The sequence below is a fragment of the Saccopteryx leptura genome, chromosome 7 (assembly GCF_036850995.1).
Source record: "Saccopteryx leptura isolate mSacLep1 chromosome 7, mSacLep1_pri_phased_curated, whole genome shotgun sequence".
In the NCBI taxonomy this organism is placed as follows: Eukaryota; Metazoa; Chordata; class Mammalia; order Chiroptera; family Emballonuridae; genus Saccopteryx; species Saccopteryx leptura.
In genome coordinates, this window is record NC_089509.1 from 117,646,976 (window position 1) to 117,664,030 (window position 17,055).

General features: G+C 57.6%; 1 protein-coding gene across 4 annotated transcripts in view; it reads right to left on the reverse strand.

Annotated features, from left to right (window-relative positions):
• Positions 1-17,055, reverse strand: part of IQCA1 (IQ motif containing with AAA domain 1) — a 149,764-nt gene that overhangs the window by 94,024 nt on the left and 38,685 nt on the right. For all 4 annotated transcript variants that reach the window (XM_066345176.1, XM_066345178.1, XM_066345175.1 and 1 more), the window contains exon 6: positions 14,653-14,858. In XM_066345176.1, coding sequence (XP_066201273.1) covers positions 14,653-14,858 — 206 coding nt within the window. The remainder of the gene's footprint in view (positions 1-14,652; positions 14,859-17,055) is intronic.

Consider the following 17,055-nt stretch of genomic DNA (forward strand, 5'->3'; position numbering starts at 1 on the left):
CCTCCAGCCCCCCTTCTCCCAGATCCCCGAGATGGAAAACAATACTCCCACAGGCGACAGTTCAGGGGGTGCAGCTGTGGTGGTGGGTCTCCCAAGCGCTGGAATTCCCGGTGGAGGAGGCCTGGGGGGGACGGGGGCGTGTCCCTGCTCTCTGAGGGGAGGTGTGCCTGCTGATCTGAACACGGGGAACCCAGGGCCGTCCCTGGCCACAGAACAGTGAGCCCAGACTCACCTTCCTGGCGGGTCATGACCTGCCTGGAGCTTGTAAAGGAAGGTGCTTGCTCTCTGTGGTGCACAGACTCTAAGGAGACCAGGTTCTCTGCCTGCCGCTGTTCACACCACCTTGTATTTACCTCCTCTTCCTTGAGTGGGGGCAGGACCTGGGACACGCCTGTCACCAACAGATCAGAGCAGGACAAAGGGCTGCCACTTCCCTGAGTGCGTGTGATACGGCTGCAACGTCCTCCTGCTCCCAGACTCTCCCTGGCTGGCTTGATGGAACCAGCTGCCATCGTGAGGGGCCCCTGGCAAGGGGCTGGGGTGACCTCTGGCAACAGCCGGCAAGGAGCCGAGGCCCCGGTGTGGCTGGGCACGGGAACTGAAGGGCGCCGTCAGCCGCAGGAGTGCGGAAGCCGATGAGACCCAGCCCCGGCCGCCACCTGGCTGCACCTGTGAGACCCTGAGCCGACAGCCCAGCTAAGCGGCGCCCGCACCCCCTGCCCACGGAGACTGTGCGGTCATCGGGGGTGCTGCCGGAGGCCACCGACCTGCTGGTGATATTGTCACTCAGCGACAGCGAACACACTGCCATCATCCTGAAAACAGATTTGGGGGCAGAGGGTAGGAGCAGAGTGACGAGCGTGCACGCTGCCGGGGTCCAGGCCAGGGCTGCAGGGGTCCGGGCCGGGGCTGCAGGGGTCCGGGCCGGGGCTGCCGGGGTCCGGGCCGGGGCTGCCGGGGTCCGGGCCGGGGCTGCCGGGGTCCGGGCCGGGGCTGCCGGGGTCCGGGCCGGGGCTGCAGGGGTCCGGGCCGGGGCTGCAGGGGACCGGGCCGGGGCTGCAGGGGACCGGGCCGGGGCTGCAGGGGTCCGGGCCGGGGCTGCAGGGGACCGGGCCGGGGCTGCCGGGGTCCGGGCCGGGGCTGCCGGGGTCCGGGCCGGGGCTGCAGGGGTCCGGGCCAGGGCTGCCGGGCTCAGCGCTGGGCGCAGGTGGCCGGGAAGAGGAGGCCTGAGCAGGGCTGGGTCTGGGGGAGTCTGAAGGCAGAGCGCCTCATGACTGGGTCTGGGGGAGTCTGAAGGCAGAGCGCCTCATCACTGGGTCTGGGGGAGTCTGAAGGCAGAGCGCCTCATCACTGGGTCTGGGGGAGTCTGAAGGCAGAGCGCCTCATCACTGGGTCTGGGGGAGTCTGAAGGCAGAGCGCCTCATCACTGGGTCTGGGTTGAGAGGAGGCAGAGATCACACCACAGGACTGGGGGGGGGTCCCCCACGCACCCGGGAGGGGAGGCTTTGTGGGGAGCAGCTGGAGGGGGTGGGGTGCCAGCGCAGTGTGGACACGTGGCGCCTGAGCTGTCTCCCGTGCACACTGTCAGCAGTGTGATGGACTGGGAAGCCATGCACCCCAGGGAGGTTACCACGGAGACAGAGAAGGGAAGGGGACGCGGTGGGCAGGCCTGAGCAGGTCTGAGACGGGTCCAAGCAGGGCCACGCTCTGAGCGCACCGGCAGCCTTGGCTCTGCTGGCACTCCACCCGGGACCCGGGACCCTGCACAGCTGAGCCCATGGAAAGCGCTCTGTCCGCTGGGGTTCCAGCGATCGAACCTTAAAATAAGGCCTCAGAGGCCATATCCAGGTGTTAGGGAGGCCGGGCGGTAGGGAGGCCAGATGTGTAATGGAAACAGCATTTTCTTGCAAATAAGGAACCCTGGGGCACTTACACTGACTGGCAGTGTGATTGGAAAATCGCTCTGCCGCGTGGGGACCCGCTGATTCCCCTCCCTGCCACGTGGTGCGGGGGAAGGAGGCTGGCCCGCTCAGCTATGAGAAAGTAAGCGTTGTGTGCCTGTTAGCCGACTCTCTAAGTCCCTTTCGGCCCTAAAAGCTCTATGATTTCCACGTGACAGAGGCTGGTGGGGGGAGGGGCCCCGGTAATGGCACACGGAATCCATTCAATGGTTAACATTACTGTCTTACAAAAGGCATTCAGGCCCTGGTTGGGTGGCTCCGTGGGAAAGGGGGGACCTGGCATGCCAGAGGTTCCGGTTTGGGTGTGACCACTGGTCAGGGCAGGACGAGAAGCAACCAACGAGAGCACAGCTAGATGACACCACTTAGTGCAGCGAGTTATTGCTTCTCTCTCTCTCTCTCCCTCTCTCTCTCTCTCCCTCCCTCCCTTCCCACTCTCTATCAAGTCAATGGAAACATTAAAAAAAATGCATTCAACCTACCACCTGCCTTTCTGTTCTCTTACTGAGGAAGCTTGAGGAGAAAAACACCCATGCCCTGTAACTTTCTGTAAGTGCGAGCTAGGGAACATTTGGTAAAGTTGGGGGGGGGGAGCTATTAAAAAATTTTATGCATATTGTCAAGAATTCTTGCACAAAGGTGAGAACGGCCGGCTCCAGAGTCGGCGGTGATTTAGAAAGCAGAACCACCAACATGATGCACCCCCCCCCCCGGGTCTGACACCGAGCTGCATTGCGTCCCACCACTTCAGACCACGCCGGACAGAGATTGATCTGCGTTTCATCAAGTAGGAGAAATAGATGGACGGAGGGGTTTCCGGCCGGCACCTCCCCCCCCTTCAAGTCATCCTGTCACCTCTATTAACGTCAGCAGGCTCGTAAATCCCTCCTGAGCTCTAAAGGAAGCGGCTGCACAGAAGCCCCCGCGAGTGTCACCCGCTGCCTGTAAATCCGCTGACACTCAATAAAGGCAATTGGCCGCACATGGACTTGGTTACCGCGGTCTTCCTCGGGAAACTGAGGGGTTCCCCGATTCTGAGGCGGAGTGGGGGGGGGGAGAAGAGGAGAGTGCACGGCACCGTATGGCAAGTTCTCCGGGGGCCCAGGGACGGGAGCCGGTCTGGCTCATTCGCCGGTGTTTCCACTTATTAGCGGGACATGAGAGGTGGTTATCACTCAAGACAGCAGCTCCCGTCTTGGTGGGAACGCGTTCCCCTCTGCGCACGCTGCAGGAATCCTCCGGGAGCTGCCCTGCCGACCCCCAGCCCACGCTGATTTCATTAACAGAAACGGATATAGCACTGACTACCCAGGTGACTGTTTTCACTCTGGGTTATTACCCTTCTGTTGAGAAAATGATATGTCTGCCTTATTTTCCACCTTTGTGTCTTTTTTTCTTTCTTTCATTTTTTGTATTTTTCTGAAGCTGGAAACGGGGAGAGACAGTCAGACAGACTCCCGCATGCGCCCGACCGGGATCCACCCGGCACGCCCACCAGGGGCAACGCTCTGCCCACCAGGGGGCGATGCTCTGCCCCTCTGGGACGTCGCTCTGCCGCTACCAGAGCCACTCTAGCGCCTGGGGCAGAGGCCAAGGAGCCATCTCCAGCGCCCGGGCCATCTTTGCTCCAATGGAGCCTTGGCTGCGGGAGGGGAAGAGAGAGACAGAGAGGAAGGAGAGGGGGAGGGATGGAGAAGCAAATGGGCGCTTCTCCTATGTGCCCTGGCCGGGAATCGAACCCGGGTCCCCCGCACGCCAGGCCGACGCTCTACCACTGAGCCAACCGGCCAGGGCCCACCTTTGTGTCTTCAGTATTTATTTGTATAGAAAAATTCACACACACACACACACACACACACCCTTCCTGGGGCAAGGGGCAAGAACATCGCTTTGGGAAGGAGGGGGAAGGTTTTCCCATCCAGACAGGCTGCCGCCCGTTCCTCCGCACGGGCTCGGAGTGCAGACCTCCGGGCACCGTTCATGCTCCGCCTTCCTGGTTTAAGGGAAGAAGTCATTCCCCATCCGAACTCAGGAGTCCAGGCAGCGCAGGGAACGAGAGGAGGAGGAGTATCAGCTAGCAAAACGTTCAGACACGTGCGTTTTAAAGTCATGTCTTGTGTGCTACCTTCAAAAACAACCTTTTATAAACAGCAAGAGAGGGAATCCTAGAGAAGGGCATAAAGCTTGATGCCGAAGGTCCTCGGACCTCATTTGATCAAGGGGTGGATACAGATTTATAAAACTCAAAGGTGCAATAATTGCAGCCTGAAGCAACATATTGATATCCGTCGGCCTATGACACAGAAATTGAGAGCTTCCTAAAATAAACCCAAAGGTTTTCTGTACGAGGAAATGGTCTGTCCTCTGTCACGGCCCCAGCGTCTGACTTCCCCAGGACAGTGACTTCAGCAGAGGCAGTGGGGCTGGGGCTTCGCAGTCTCAGGAAAACGCTGGTTTCAATTTTTCCCGTGGCGTTCTGCCACGCCTTAGGTGACTCTCTCCGCTTGCCTGCCTCCGTAGCAGGTGCACACAGGGCGGCAGTGCCCCCAGCCCGTCTCCGTAGCAGGTGCACACAGGGCGGCGGTGTCCCCTGCCCGCCTCCGTAGCAGGTGCACACAGGGCGGCAGTGCCCCCAGCCCGCCTCCGTAGCAGGTGCACACAGGGCGGCGGTGTCCCCTGCCCGCCTCCGTAGCAGGTGCACACAGGGCGGCAGTGCCCCCAGCCCGCCTCCATAGCAGGTGCACACAGGGCGGCGGTGCCCCCAGCCCGCCTCCATAGCAGGTGCACACAGGGCGGCAGTGCCCCCAGCCCGCCTCCGTAGCACAGGGCGGCAGTGCCCCCAGCCCGCCTCCGTAGCACAGGGCGGCAGTGCCCCCAGCCCGCCTCCGTAGCACAGGGCGGCAGTGCCCCCAGCCCGCCTCCGTAGCACAGGGCGGCGGTGCCCTCAGCCCGCCTCCGTAGCACAGGGCGGCAGTGCCCCCAGCCCGCCTCCGTAGCACAGGGCGGCAGTGCCCCCAGCCCGCCTCCGTAGCACAGGGCGGCAGTGCCCCCAGCCCGCCTCCGTAGCAGGTGCACACAGGGCGGCAGTGCCCCCAGCCCGCCTCCGTAGCACAGGGCGGCGGTGCCCCCGGCCCGCCTCCGTAGCACAGGGCGGCGGTGCCCCCGGCCCGCCTCCGTAGCACAGGGCGGCAGTGCCCCCAGCCCGCCTCCGTAGCACAGGGCGGCAGTGCCCCCAGCCCGCCTCCGTAGCAGGTGCACACAGGGCGGCAGTGCCCCCAGCCCGCCTCCGTAGCAGGTGCGCACAGGGCGGCGGTGCCCCCAGCCCGCCTCCGTAGCAGGTGCACACAGGGCGGCGGTGCCCCCGGCCCGCCTCCATAGCAGGTGCACACAGGGCGGCAGTGCCCCCAGCCCACCTCCGTAGCAGGAGCACACAGGGCGGCAGTGCCCCCAGCCCACCTCCGTAGCACAGGGCGGCAGTGCCCCCAGCCCGCCTCCGTAGCAGGTGCACACAGGGCGGCAGTGCCCCCAGCCCAGGGCTACTCCAGACCCAGTTCCCAGGAAGGACTAGGGTCATCTGCATCTCCCGGGAGCCCGTTAGAAATTCTACCTCTGCTCCGAGAACTTCTTCAAACCAAAATGCTTCTCCGTGTAGCAAAGGGGACGACAACATAGGAAGGCACCCTGTGGAATGGGAGGGAGTATTTGCAAACCGTAGCTCCGATAAGGGGTGAGCACCCAGAAATACGTTAGGAACTCCTACAGTGTGATAGCCAGAACAGAAACGGAACGAAATAGTAATAACCCGATTGAAACAAATGGGCAAAGCAACGTGCACAGACATTTCTTCCAGGGAGACACACACATGGACAACAGGTACGTGAAAAGGAGTCAACATCACTAATCACCAGGGACATGCAGATCAAAGGCACAGCGAGACACCACCCCACACCCGTGAGGACGGCCGTCCGTCCGCAGGGAGACCACGGATGGCAGAGCTGGCGAGGGCGGTGGAGGAGAGACCTTCGTGCACCGTGGGAGGAGGAGGAGGAGGAGAGACCTTCGTGCACCGTGGGTGGAGAGGGGGATTGGGACGGTTGCTATGGGAAACGGCATGGAGGCTCCTCACAAAGTTAAACATCAGACTACCACAGGATCCAGCCGCCCCACCTCCGGCTCTACCTCGAGGAAACACGATCAGGAGCTGGAAGAGTTATGTGCACACTGGTGACTCCCTGAGTGGTCAGAGCACGGGGACCTAATGTTTGGACTTTGACCCCGGTTCCCTGACATGGAGTTCCCAAACTCCTGGGAATCTCCTGGTGACAGGACTGTGTTTTGTTCGACTGAGGCCACCGTGGGTGGCCTCCTGAGGGGTGGGGGGCTGGTCACCAGGAAGACCAGGTCATGATCAGAAGCTAGGAAGCTTCAACCTCACTCACCCTTTCTTCTCCAGAAAGGCGAGAAGGGGTGGAAATTGAGTTAATGGTCAGTCTTGATGACATGGGCAAGCCTCCCTAAAAATCCCCAAAGCACGGGTGTAGAGGGAGCTTCTGGGTGGCTGAGCACGTCTGGGTGCCGCGGGCACTGGGGACACTGGAGATGGGAGGGCGTGCCTCGCGCTACACGCCTCCTCCACCGGGATGCCCACCTGCTTCCTTCACCACGCACTTTCACGATCAACCGCGAATGCCTTCCCCTGAGTTCTGGGAGCCATTTTAGCAACTTATCCAACCGAAGGAAGTAGTTGCCGAAAGCCTGGTGTGCAGCCGAACAATCAGAAGGACGGGTGACAAGCTGGCATCTGTGACCAGCATCTGAGGCTGGGGGGCCGTCTTGTGGGACAGGGCCCCCCACGCGAGGGCTTGGGAGCCACGTCGACGCCGTGTCAGAGCTGGGGCGGCTGCCGGACATCTAGCTGGTGTTTCAGGAAGGGCTTGATGCGTGCGTGAGCGCGGTAGCAGTGTGCGCGGGTCACGGGGCCGCGAACAAGTGTGAGCGGGTGTTATCTTTTCTACACCCCCCAGGTGCACTGCAGCACGGCTCCCGACAGCCGAGACAGGGGAAAACCCTGAACCTCTGTCGACACATAGACGGATGAAGACAATGTGGTGTCCACCTAGCATGGATTATTATTCAACAACCGAAAAGGAGGAGATCTTGCAGTTTGCGACCACGCGGGTGAACCCGGAGGATGTTCTGCCGAGCGAGATAACTCGGGCGCAGAAGCATGAACACTATACGATACACTTGCACGGGACCCTAAGATGTCAATGTCACAGCAGCAGAGAGCAGAGCTGCTGTCCACAGGGGCCGGCGGTCAGGGGGCGGGGGGCAGGGCAGGTGTCCTTCGAGGGGTCAAGTTCCGGCGTACAGATGGGCAAGTCCCAGAGACCAACTGCACAGCGCACAGCCTGTAGTTAATAATCGTGTATCGTGTGCGCCAAATTTTGCAAAGAGGGTAGATCCTCTGTTAAGTGTTCTTATAAAAAAAATAATAAATTAATAGATGGAACGGTCTCACGGTCCCACCTGAGACCACCTGAAAATGAACTTGTGGGGCTGGGCCCGGACTCGGTGTTTCAACACAGCCGGTTCTGGCCCGCGCTCCGGCGTGACATGCCCCGCCATCCGGCTCAGCTCCTCTTGGTATTCTTTGGATCCCCCGCTGCTCACCGCCCACTGGCTCAGCTCACGCGGGCATCGCGTGGACTGGACCCCAGGCCCTGTGCACAGTTCAGAGAAGCCCCGGGGAGGCATCGCCGCCCCGCCCGCAAAGGCTTGCCACCAGAGGGAAAGACAGAGGTCCAGCGCTGGGGACAGGAGAAGACAAGAGTCCCCCGGAACATTCCACAGGCCCCCAGAAGGGGGAGCGTGTCCATGGCATTTGCAAATGAGCCCCTGGGCCTGTCTTTTCAACGTGGCTTGGAGCCTGGTGAGACTGCAAGAGCCTGTGGCGGCTGGGTGTTCTTAACTTGATTTACCGTGACGAATGACATCAAAAGGCACAATGTCACGGGGCTGTGCACCTGTCCTGAAGGCCCGGAGGAAATGCGGGGCCTCCGTTCTCACCCCTCCTCGCCTTATGTCCCCGGTCATCTGAGCGGAAGGGTGCCGTTTGCCTTCTCGTCTGGGGACCCGCACGTGCTCCCGGGGCCGCCATGGACCACGGCTGCTTCTGAGAATGGAAACAGTGAGCCCCGCACTCACCTCCCTGTGTGCCCCGCCCCCCCCCCACGGTCCCTGGAAACTTCTCTCTTCTTTCTGAAAGGAACGCGTGCTTCGCGTGGAGCACTTGGAATTATACGAGAAAAGAACAAAGCCGTGATCCCACCACCCAGAGATGGCTATTGTGAGCCTTCCGGTGGCTTCTTTCGATGTCCCTAGAAGTCCTCCCAGGGAGCAGCTCTGAGCCCCCCCCCCCCCCCCCCGAGCCCCAGGTCTGGCTCCACCCAATGCTCGCGTTTCAGAAAGTCTTCACTTGCACGCCGGGACTCTGTTTTTGCCGGTAATGACCCAAGTTTTCAGCCAAGTCACCTGACTTCCCTGAATCGGCATTGTCTTCTAGGACAGTGGTCCCCAACCCCCGGGCGGTGGACCAGTACCGGTCCGAGGGCCATTTGGTACCGGTCCGCAGAGAAAGAATAAATAACTTACATTATTTCCGTTTTATTTATATTTAAGTCTGAACGATGTTTTCTTTTTTAAAAATGACCAGATTCCCTCTGTTACATCCGTCTAAGACTCTCTCTTGACGCTTGTCTCGGTCACGTGATACATTTATCCATCCCACCTTAAGGCTGGCCCGTGAAAATATTTTCTGACATTAAACCGGTCTGTGGCCCAAAAAAGGTTGGGGACCACTGGTCTGTAACATAACTAGGCCAGCCAGCTTCCTCAGACCCAGTCACCCTCCTCTCTCCCTTCCTCTCCTCTGCACGGGGCCGTCACCAGCTCTGCGTGGAGGTGTCTGGAGGTGGGAGGAAGAGGAGAAGTCGGGGACAAGGGGACCCCCCGGGTCCCTGGGTTCCCAGGGTGCACTGACGAGCCCCTTGGCCTTGGTGCCCACCAGCTTCTCCCAGAAAACAACACAGCAGGCTCACTGCCCCGTGGACCTGGGGACCCACAGGACAAGGTTTCCGGAACGCTCGGGACAGGATTAGCTTTGGGCGCTTTGTGGCTTTTGGAATCGAGACCCGAGTGTGAATTCCAGCCCTGCCTCTCCTGAGCCATGAACCCCCTAAGTAAGAGAACCTCACTCAGCCTTTCTAAGCCTGGGGATCCCATAAGAGCATCCGTGGGAAGGAGCCGTGGGGAGACACGGGCGTCGGAGGACGGGCCTGCGTCCCAGGGAGCGGACAGTGATGGAGGCGGTGTGGGCCCAGGCTCCAGGAGAGACCCACGTGGCCTTGCAGGTCTACAGGGGACACCCGACGTTCTCCCTGGCTCCAAACACCTTCTACTCCTGCCCGTGGCCGGGAGCCCGCCGGGCCCTGCATGCGCGCTCTCCGCTCCCGCAACCAGTTCTAGAGGAGTCCCTCCCGTGGAATTCCCGCAGCCCGAGGTGGGTATAACCTGGGGGGGGGGCGCGCAGGGTGAGAAAAGGAGTCTGGAGCTCCCCCCCCACACCCACCTGCCTTAAAGTGACAAAGCTTGACTTGCAGAGCTTATTGACAAAGGGTGCGTCTGACAGCATTTAAATTATATCTTCAATTTAAAGATGAAGAAAAACGAAACAAAGCATTCCAAGACCCCCCCACCCCGCCCCAGCCGGAATGCACGTCTGCGGATGGACGAGCGGCAGAGGGCGGCTCCCGGCCCCGGGGCTCCAGCACATTCCACACTGTCTGTATTTTGTCTGCTTGCCCTGTTATTATCCCCTCAGCTCTATCTACCCCCCCTCCACCCCCACGGCCCTTTCCCACCCCCCACCCCCGTCCCCATCCCCATCCCCAGCCAGTCCCTCCTTTGCTAGATTGGCAACCCCAGCCTTCTGGGAGGACACTTCACGGGGTGAATAGAAAGGGCCCCAGACCCGGGCAGCGGCCTTCCCGCAGGCGGAAAACCGTCACCGGAGCTGGGGGCGGGGGCGGGGTGGGCGGGGGGAGCCGTGTGCCGCACGCTGTTTAGTGGCTTCCTAGGTCACCATTCACACTGTCCCACCTGCAGGGAAGGTGCTAGCAACATCCTCATCTTCGCAAGAGGGGATGAAGGCACAGTGGGTTAAGTAACTGGCTCAAGTTCACACAGCAAGTGGTAGAGCTGGGATTTGAACCCAGGCCGCCTCGCTCTAAGACCTCTGCTCGTGTATGTGTGTGTGTGTGTGTGTGTGTGTGTGTGTGTGTGTGTGTGTGTGTGTATGATTTATAACGTGTTTTTAAAATGATGGATCGCATATTAGATACTGTTACATCGTGAGATTAAAAGGCAGTGGCGTTTCTATTCCCAACCGGGCTCAGTGGCTGAAGACCCCCACCCCCACCCCAGCCTTTCCCCTCAACCCTCCCTCCTGGCTGACTGCCTGTCGGCGTGAACCCTGGAGGAAGGCACCTTAACTTCCAGCACTTTCAGACTCCTGAAGAATCCGCGGGTTACAGGGGACCTGCTGGAGCAGCCGTGCCCTGGGGCCCATCCCAGAGCTGTCCCCCGTTTGGGGACATCGCCCTCTCCGCACTGAAGGATGAACAGGATGTCAGGGACAGTTCTAACAAGTCAGGTAACAGGATGTAGGTGGGGAGACACGGCAGCGCCCCCCCCCCACGGGACAGTGTGCAAAGACCCGAAGGTCTGGGATCGACCCTGGTTTTCAGAGTTGGACAGCCACTCGGCTGGGGAAGAGACTGGCACCTCTTCGGTGACAAGAGCCCGCAGTGCCATGGGCTGGCCGTGGGCGGGCAGCTCCCGGGCTTCACGCTCCCCTCTGTCACCCTGAGGGGTTTGGGGGAGTCAATTCTTGACGCTGATTTCTTCGTTTTATTTTTAAATTTTTATTTCTTTATTTTTACTTATCTACCTATCTATTTATTGTTAAATTTTTCATTAACTTATTGGAGTAACACGGGTCAATAACATGATATGATACACCATCTGTGTCGGGTGTTGGGTGCCTGCGCCCCAAGTCTAGTCTCCTTTCGTCACTGTGCATTTGACCCCCCCTCCCCTTTGTAGCTGTCCTATTGCCAGTTAAAAAGATACAAGGCAAGTGATAACTGGGAATCATGATTGCACTAACGTGAATACAGCTTTGGTATCAATATATGTATATAGAGATATGTACAATTGTAAAGGTCATTTTAAAAAGGCGTCAGAAAAGGTGGCTGGTAAATGACAGGGATGTTCACAGAAGAAGAAATGCTACCAACAAACACCCCCCAGAAAGACCCTTCAATCCTCCCCCCATTAATAAAACATGTGCATGTTAAAAGATTACTGAGATAGCGGCCCTGGCCGGTTGGCCCAGTGGCAGAGCGTCGGCCTGGCGTGCAGGAGTCCCGGGTTCGATTCCTGGTCAGGGCACACAGGAGAAGCACCCATCTGCTTCTCCACCCCCCCCCCCCCCGCCTCCTTTCTCTCTGTCTCTCTCTTCCCCTCCCGCAGCCGAGGCTCCATTGGAGCAAAGTTGGCCTGGGCGCTGAAAATAGCTCCATGGCCTCTGCCTCAGGCGCTAGAATGGCTCTGGTTGCAACAGAGCAGCGCCCCAGATGGGCAGAGCATCGCTCCCTGGTGGGCATGCCGGGTGGATCCCGGTCGGGCACATGCGGGAGTCTGTCGGACTGCATCCCCGTTTCCAGCTTCAGAAAAAGAAAAAAGATTACTGAGATAGCATTTTCTCTTATCAATGGACAAAAGATGGAAAAGACAACAATCAATTGACTACCCAGGGCACCCTCGCCCGTGAGACACGGCGCGTGTTAAGCAATCACGAACAACCTCTTTTGGAAAATATTTTAAGGACACGGGGAAACCAAGTATCAAATTTCTGAAAATTAGAAAAAGAATTCATAAAACTGCAATTAAAATATAGATGAAAAAGGAAAAAAAAGACTGGAAGGAAATATACTAAAGATTTTGTACTGGTCACCTTCGTACACAAAAACTACAAATGGTTTTCATGTTCTTCTTCAAACTCGTCTCTGTTTTATGAATTTTCCGCAATGAGCATGTATTATTTTCAACGCTGGAAAAAAAGACTTCCTTTAAAATGATTTAAAAACTGACCTAAAAATAAAGCAAATCTGAGTATAACCCTGCCCCTCTTTTTTTTAGCAACTCTAAGTATTAATTAAATGAGGTAAGAGGTATTTGAAATTGTGGGAGTGCCTATGGATTGTAACCTCTAGTAATTTCTTAAGTTGTCACTGTGTGCCTGCCCTGTTTGAAGTTCGCCTGAGGATTGATCACGTTCCGTGTTTCAAAAGACAATATTTGCTTTTGATTTGTCTTTGATTTAAAAGAGCAAGGAAAAGAATTTTTTATCAACATCCATCAGATAAATGTAATCCAATCAGGAAGATAAATTCGCCCTCGACCTTCCATCACTTCAAAAGCGGAACCGCTCCATTTTTCGTGAATTACAAGGGAGCAGCCCACCTGTCAGGTCGGGGAGCCAGGATGAGTGTCCCCCAAGGGAGTGGCCGCGAGGGCCTCGTCTTCAAAGGGAGCCCGGTTCCCAGGCTGACAGCAGAGCCTGCAGAAGTCTCCCAGGACCCTCCAGGAGCCCAGGTGGGCGGGGCGACCGAGTCACGGCTCCCCAGTCTTTAACCCTTTGAGTAGTGAGTTCTTTTCATGCTCGCTGACCCCCGGAGTGAGGTGTTTCTTTTTCCAGAAAATGAAACTAGTTCTAGTTTTATTAACTTAAAATCATGTTTGTTTGATAACCAATTTATGGAAACAAGAAGAACATACATGTGCCTTTTTTTTAATGTTGCCTTACACATTTTTAAAATACACCGATCGTACTCTGGAGGGTCAGGAGGCACGAGGACGTACATGAACGTTCGTGCTACTCAAAGGGTTAATCAAAAGCCGATTTCCAACAGTGTGGGAAAGGTCTCGTTACACACATCAAGGTGTTTTAAAATTTTAAATGTTTATTTGGATTATCCTCAATTCATTGCTTGCTTTTTAATACATTTTTCACTGGGCTTTTGATTATAAAAAATAACATTTACTGAAAAAGACCTCGAAAGCACAGAGGAATGTAATATAAAGGGTAACCTCACGGCTCTGGTGTCCAGAGGTGGCCATGCCCACAGCGTCTAGTGTCTGCTTCCGGAAATTTTCCACGCCTGCACAAATATATAACTGACCAGTTACAGGTGTGTATGTGTATGAATGTTGTGTGTGTATTTTATGTATTATTTTAGCTTACTTGGGTTTCTCGATTGCACTTTCAACTTGGTTTGGTCACCTAAAAATAAACTGGATTTTAAAATGTCAATATAAAAGTAAAGACCGATGTCATTTATAGGAAGCAATTCTGCGGACACCTATTCTCTGAAGTCCTGAGAGAAGGGAGGAGGTCCTGACCGCAGCAGGTCACGAGCACAGGGCACATCACCCCTCACTCACGCCGAAAGGGAGGGTTGTAACTGTGACCCAACCAAACTGAATCAGACGACGCGCAATCCATGCGAGGGGGGGGGCCTTTCTACCTACATTTCCACGACCGCACAAACCCACCCCCAGCCGATGTCCTCCGGACACACGGCTGGGCTGTGTCGTCGGGTGAGACGGAAGGGCCGCAATGCCGGAGCCTGCACGGGTCACTGTGGATCCGTGGAGTTTACTCTGTCCTCGGGACAGGCGCGTCCGAGGGGACTCGTCCTTTATGGGGGGGGGTGGAAGGGACATCTGAATAAGGAGATGGTCACTATACAGTAGAAAGACTATGACCCAACATCGAGGTCTAAGTGCTCTGTACTTCTAACAACCTGACGAAGTGGCAGGCGTCCGGTCTGCATGTCCCCGATAAGGACATGGACCTGCAGAGACATTAACGACTACGCAGGTGACACGGCCATTTCTCCCAGAGCAAGGCCACGGTCTGTGTCCTTAGTTATCACTCTGACCGCCTGCGGGAGGATTGGGGAGCCATGACATTCAACTCCCCGGGTCAGAGAGCCATGATCTGGACCGCATGAAAAAAAAAAGAGAGAGAGATCCTGACCAGATGGTGGTGCAGTGGATAGAGCATTGGACTGGGACGCAGAGGACCCAAGCTCAAAACTCTGAGGTTGCCGGCTTGAGCACAGGCTCATCCCGTTTGAGTGTGGGGTTGCCGGCTTGAGCATGGGATCACAGACATGACCCCATGGTTGCTGGCTTGAGCCCAAGGTCTCTGGCTTGAGCAAGGGGTCACTTGGTCTGCTGGAGCCCCCTGGTCAAGGCACGTATGAGAAAGAGATCAATGAACAACTAAGGAGCCACAACGATGAATTGATGCTGCTCATCTCTCTCCCTTCCTTCCGTTTGTCCCGACCTCTACCCCCTCTACGCACACAACAAAAAGATACCAGCAATTTCATTACAGAAAATCAGTTCCTGAGGTCACAGCCTTGACACTTCACTTTTCTGCCACGAAGCCCCAAACCCCGTGCATCCACACCGACGTGCTTCCGAGCTTCCCACGCACAGGGGCCTCCCTCCGCACACGGAGACGGCCAGGGCCGGTCTCCACGCCGCCCGCGCTCACCTGCACTCGATGAACCAGCGCCGGATCTGGTCCCGGAGGGTCTCCTGGATGTCCGGGCCCTCGACGGCGCGCAGGTCGTCCGTGACCGTGACCAGGGCCTCCCTGTAGTCCTCCTCGTGCCTCAGCTGCACCTCGCTCCGCAGGAAGGCCACCTTCTCGGCCTGGACGATGGTCGCGCTGACTCCGTGAGACGGGGGAGGCGGGCTCTGAACGGACAAGCGAGAAGGTGTGAGGTCACAGAGGTTACAGAGCCCGCGAGGGCGGTCAGACGCGAATCAATAGGTCAGTCCCTCCAGTGGTATCTTACCAAAGGCCCGCCGACGTCCGCCCAGAACACACGGATCCCACTTGGCAGGGACGTCCGTCCGACAGCGCGGTTCCCTGCCACGGGGAGGGAGGACGGGGGCCCACTCTGTGCCATTTCCCAGAATCCGGGCGGGGCGGGAGAGTGCGCTCGGGAAATGCATATTCAACAAACCGAAACCAGGCAGGCCACAGAAAGCGGACCCTTTCCAAATATTTTCGGCGACCAGGAGAACAAAGTCCATGGAGCACAGGGAAGTATTTGAAGCCGGCCGGGGGCTGGCGGCGAGAGGCGGAGTGCTCCGGTTTCAAGAAAAACGAAACCCAAATCAGCTCTGAAAACGTCTGTTCTGTCGTGGGAGGCCTCCAAGGGAGGAAGCCCGCTGCCGACTCCAGACTGACGGTCACCACGCCGGTGGGTGTGTCTTACTGTCGGAATGCTCTCCCTCGAAACCTGCAGCTCAGCAAGTGGACCGACGCCTGGCCGCTCGCTGCAGCGCCGACCCGGCACGCGGCGCTGGTCCGGCCTCGGCGGAGGGTTGTGGGCGAGAAAGTACAGGATGATGTGGAGACGTGACTCCGACTCTCTAACACCCCAGAGAGATCCCCAGGAGACGGGGAACGCACGACTGGGTCTGAAGCAAGGGCGGAGAATGGATGGAAGGGCTACGGCTACGCGGAGGGTTTGGATGCGATGAGCGCGCGGGGACCCGGGGGAGGAGGAAGACGTGCGCGGGGCTCCTGGTGCCAGGAAACCCCGCGTTGAGCGCGCGGGGAGCCAGTCCCCCTTCCCAGGGAGGGATCCTGAGGAGTGGGGGGAGTTCAGAGACTCAGCCCTGGTCACTCGGCAAACGAAGAGCCCAAGTCCGTGGTCCGCCGGAGCTAGCCCGCCATGGCTCATGAGGTCCTACGGGTACATTTTCAGGAGTTGTGGTAAGCCGGGGTCTTAAGCAGCCATTTTTGAAGGCAGAATTAGGTAAACTTATCGTTAAATAAGTTATGTAAAAATGAGAGCCACCAGTACTAAAAACACACCACTTCCCAGCCAGTTTCCCCTGGATTTTACCATGACCTATGCTCTTTTTTTTTTTTTTTTTTTTTTGTACTTTTCTGAAGCTGGAAATGGGGAGGCAGCCAGACAGACTCCCGTATGCGCCGAACCGGGATCCACCCAGCACGCCCACCAGGGGGCGACGCCCTGCCCATCTGGGGCGTCGCTCTGTCGCGACCAGAGCCACTCCAGAGCCACTCCAGCGCCTGGGGCAGAGGCTGAGGAGCCATCCCCAGCGCCTGGGCCATCTTTGCTCCAATGGAGCCTTGGCTGCGGGAGGGGAAGAGAGAGACAGAGAGGAAGGAGAGGGGGAGGGGTGGAGAAGCAGATGGGCGCTTCTCCTGTGTGCTCTGGCCGGGAATCGAACCCGGGACTTCCGCACGCCAGGCTGATGCTCCACCACCGAGGCAGCTGGCCAGGGCCATGACCTATGCTCCTGACGCTACGACGCACGTCCGCTGCGTCTCTGCGTGGGAAAGTGCCCCGTGATGGCGTGTGACTGTGCGCAGCTCCCCAAAGCGTGTGCGTTGGAGGTCGGACCTGGAGTTGGCTACGGTGGGGGTGGGGATGTGGCCCCATGGGAACCAGCGACCGATGGGAGTCAGGACTTTGTGTATCACTCTCATTTGACCATCTAGACTTCAGTGACAGAAAACAGCCACACAGGTCAACACACAGCATGCACCGGTTACACTGTGCAGAGCACACAGAGCTGAGGAAACACCCTTCCGGTTCCAAACACTGTGATCTGATTCAGCAAAGGAGTGCCCGACTTAAAAAAATAAAACAAAATAAGAAAATAAAAGATGAATGAGGGAAGTTCCAGCCTCCTTTCGTCATGTCAGTTTTAGCTTCTTAATGCAAATGAAAATAACCATCAACGTCCACACCAGAACTCCATTCACTCATTAGACGCAACCGTTTACCAGACAGACGACAGAGGCGAGAGAGTCCAGCACCAGCCAAGGCCAGCACGCCGAGAGAATGGACAGCTGCCTGCGTGGGGTTGGCAACCAGGAGGAGCGTGTATCTTCCTCTTAGTAGCAAGT